Source organism: Cystoisospora suis, assembly GCF_002600585.1.
Source record: "Cystoisospora suis strain Wien I chromosome Unknown contig_5075, whole genome shotgun sequence".
Taxonomy (NCBI): domain Eukaryota; phylum Apicomplexa; class Conoidasida; order Eucoccidiorida; family Sarcocystidae; genus Cystoisospora; species Cystoisospora suis.
This window is the reverse complement of record NW_027157867.1, coordinates 1-2555: the sequence shown is the minus strand read 5'-3', so window position 1 is coordinate 2555 and position 2555 is coordinate 1. Positions and strand designations below refer to the sequence as shown.

General features: G+C 60.6%; 1 protein-coding gene across 1 annotated transcript; it reads right to left on the bottom strand.

Moving 5' to 3' along the window:
• Positions 1 to 6: 6 nt before the first annotated feature.
• Positions 7 to 2532, bottom strand: CSUI_008823 (uncharacterized protein; the record flags this gene model as incomplete). The annotated part of the gene is made up of 1 exon (XM_068068947.1): positions 7 to 2532. A coding segment is annotated over one exon (2526 nt), but the record flags the coding sequence as incomplete, so codon positions are not given.
• Between the last annotated feature and the right edge of the window lie 23 nt (positions 2533 to 2555).

The following is a 2555-nucleotide window of genomic DNA, read 5'->3' as shown; positions in this document are numbered from 1 at the left end:
TACGGGATCGTGCACAGAGAACAGTGGTGCGTTGTTCTGGTGCTGAGGAGACCATAAACCCGTTTGCGATAGTGTGGCTCGGTGAGGAGCCGGGTGGATCAACCGCGTCGCCGGCGTCTGGAGTTGGAGATGGCCTTGCTTTGGGACTGGCGCGATTCGCTGTCCCGCTGCTGCGCTTGCAGGTGGTGGCTGCGGGAGGACTTCGTCTGACAGTCGGGACTGGGCGCAGGACTGGGAGCAGGGCTGAGCGCATGGCCTGCGCACTTGCGGTAGCGGCCGACTTCCTTGCAGTAGCTCGTGTTGGGGCATCTTGGCAGACTGCGAGGGACAGCGTCCCCAGCACATCTGCTGCGGTACGTTCCCGTGGACGCGCTGTTTAGTGTGGTACTGATCCTGTGTGCGACAGCGGTTTTGGCTCTGAAACTGCTGCGACAGTTCGTGAACTGCCTGGCTGTCGCTCTGCCGGGCTTTCTCAACCTGCGTGAGCCCCAGGTTCCCGTTCTGGTTCATCGAACATTGTTTTCCGCTCCTTTCAAACTGGTGGGCATGCGGCTGGGAGCCCTGGGCGCGCTGGTGTTGCTGTAGTGGCTGAACGGTATGTCTGGTACCGTGCGAACTTCGCGACTTGTCATCGACTTGGGCACTCGGTGCTGCCTGCGTCTCCACGTGTGGTGGTCGCTGTCCGCTCTGGTGCTGGAGTGTCTGCCCAACCGGCTGACCCTGAGGAGGCACATGCTGCTGTTGGACTATCGATGAATATGGCGCTTCTCCCAGCTGCTGACAAATTATCATTCGCTCCGGCTGCGATGGTCCAGTCTCCGCTAGTTCTTTCCGGAGCGGAAGGCTGTACGCCTGCTTGTAAAACGAGCTTTCGTTGGCTCGGCGAAGATCTTGCAGGCTATCCTTCAGACGTTCTTGGTTCGTCATCGAGACTACTCGGGCAATAGTTGGGCCGTCAAGATAAGGCGCCAGGCTCTGCGCTTCGGTGGTGCGTCCGGATGCCTCTACCCTTTGCTCGACTGCAAATCCAGCTGCCACGCCGGATTGCATCCTGTTTTCCTCTGCAAGCCTGGCGCCGAACTCGGCTGATCTCCGACACCTGTCCAAAGTGGACCGCGCGGGTTCACTTCCAGTTGCGGCCCGGGACACCTCCTGGCTAGGCGCTGTTGGGAGTGTTCTTCGGGTGATTCCGACATGGCCTGTGGCAGAGCTTCTGGGCGTGTTAATCCAGGTTGCCCTAGTTAGGCCAGCAGCTGGCCAGGCTTTCCCTTTGGACGCGTGCTGCAGCCCGCTGCACTCTTCCGTAAACAATCTCGCGCGAAACCCTGCCTCGTGCGCAGCACGTGTCCAGTCTTCTGTGCCTACCGCCAGCTGCCGGCTACAAGATGCGCCGGGGGAAGCTTCAGATGGTTCGACCATAGCCAGGTGAGGTCCATTTGCTCCGCCGACGCTTCGCGAAACCTTACTGTCCCACTTTGGAGAGCGCCCAGAAGGCGACGCCCTGCTTACTACTGCGGAAGACTGGGCCAGTGCGGTTGTCCGGTTAGTAGCCCCTGTCATGGTTGTCTGGTCTCTAGATGGCGTACTCCTTGTCTCGACTCCAAAAGTTGTACAGCATGTCTCCGTGTGTGAATTATGAGCCAAAGAGGCTGTTTCAGACTGCTGAAGACTGAGGGGCGACACACCTCTAGACGCCATCGCTACCCGGCTACTTGCCGGCCTGTTCCTGGCGGCACTCGGTTTCCGAGAACCGGTAAAAGCAGGTTTGTCGGTTGAAGCTGAAAGATCTGGCGAGCTTGCCGGGGCGTGCGGTGCGTCGGAAGCCAGGCCGGGTAAGCCGTCCGACAGGCCAGCGAGCGACGATGCAGTAGAGCTGCGGATGAGAGTGCTTCGGGTACTGAAGGTACCAGGGTGGCAACCAGCCTCGGGCGGTTCAGACCCCGAGGGACAGCGGCATTCCGAAGTCAGGGAGGTGGCGGGTTCTGAGGGCGACAGGTCGTGCGGTGGCGTCTCCGGCGGGGGTCCACCGTGGGGATCACTGATCGGCTGCCGCTGTTCCGTGTCAGTTGCCCATGTTTCTGTCGCCACGCCGCACGCCCCAGTTGTCGCATTCCCGGACCTCGGCCAAGGTGTTTTGTTCCCCCCCAGAGAGAGCCTCCTTCCCGTGGTGTCGCCGCTTAAGGCAATCTTTGGTGCCGGCCCGTCAACTATCTCCATCATATCAGCCAGAGGAGTCTTTCGTCTCGCCTTCTTCGGGCCTCCCGCGACGCCCCGACAGCTGACAGCAACAGGACTGCCTGCCTTCTCAGGCAGCCTTCCGGCTCCGGCATGCAGCTCTGTCGCTGCATTCGGACACGTAGACTTCTTCGCGTGGACTGAGCCGTCACTGTCTTTGGAATTTAACTGCGACTGGTGCCATCCTGAGGACGTCAGCACATCGCGTTCCGCGCCGGCTTTCGCTCTTCGTTGACAGCACGCCCCGGCGGTGCTTCCCTCTCCGTTACCTCGCCAACTCTTTGCGCTGCAGAGCTCCGCAAAGAGTTGGCGAGGTAACG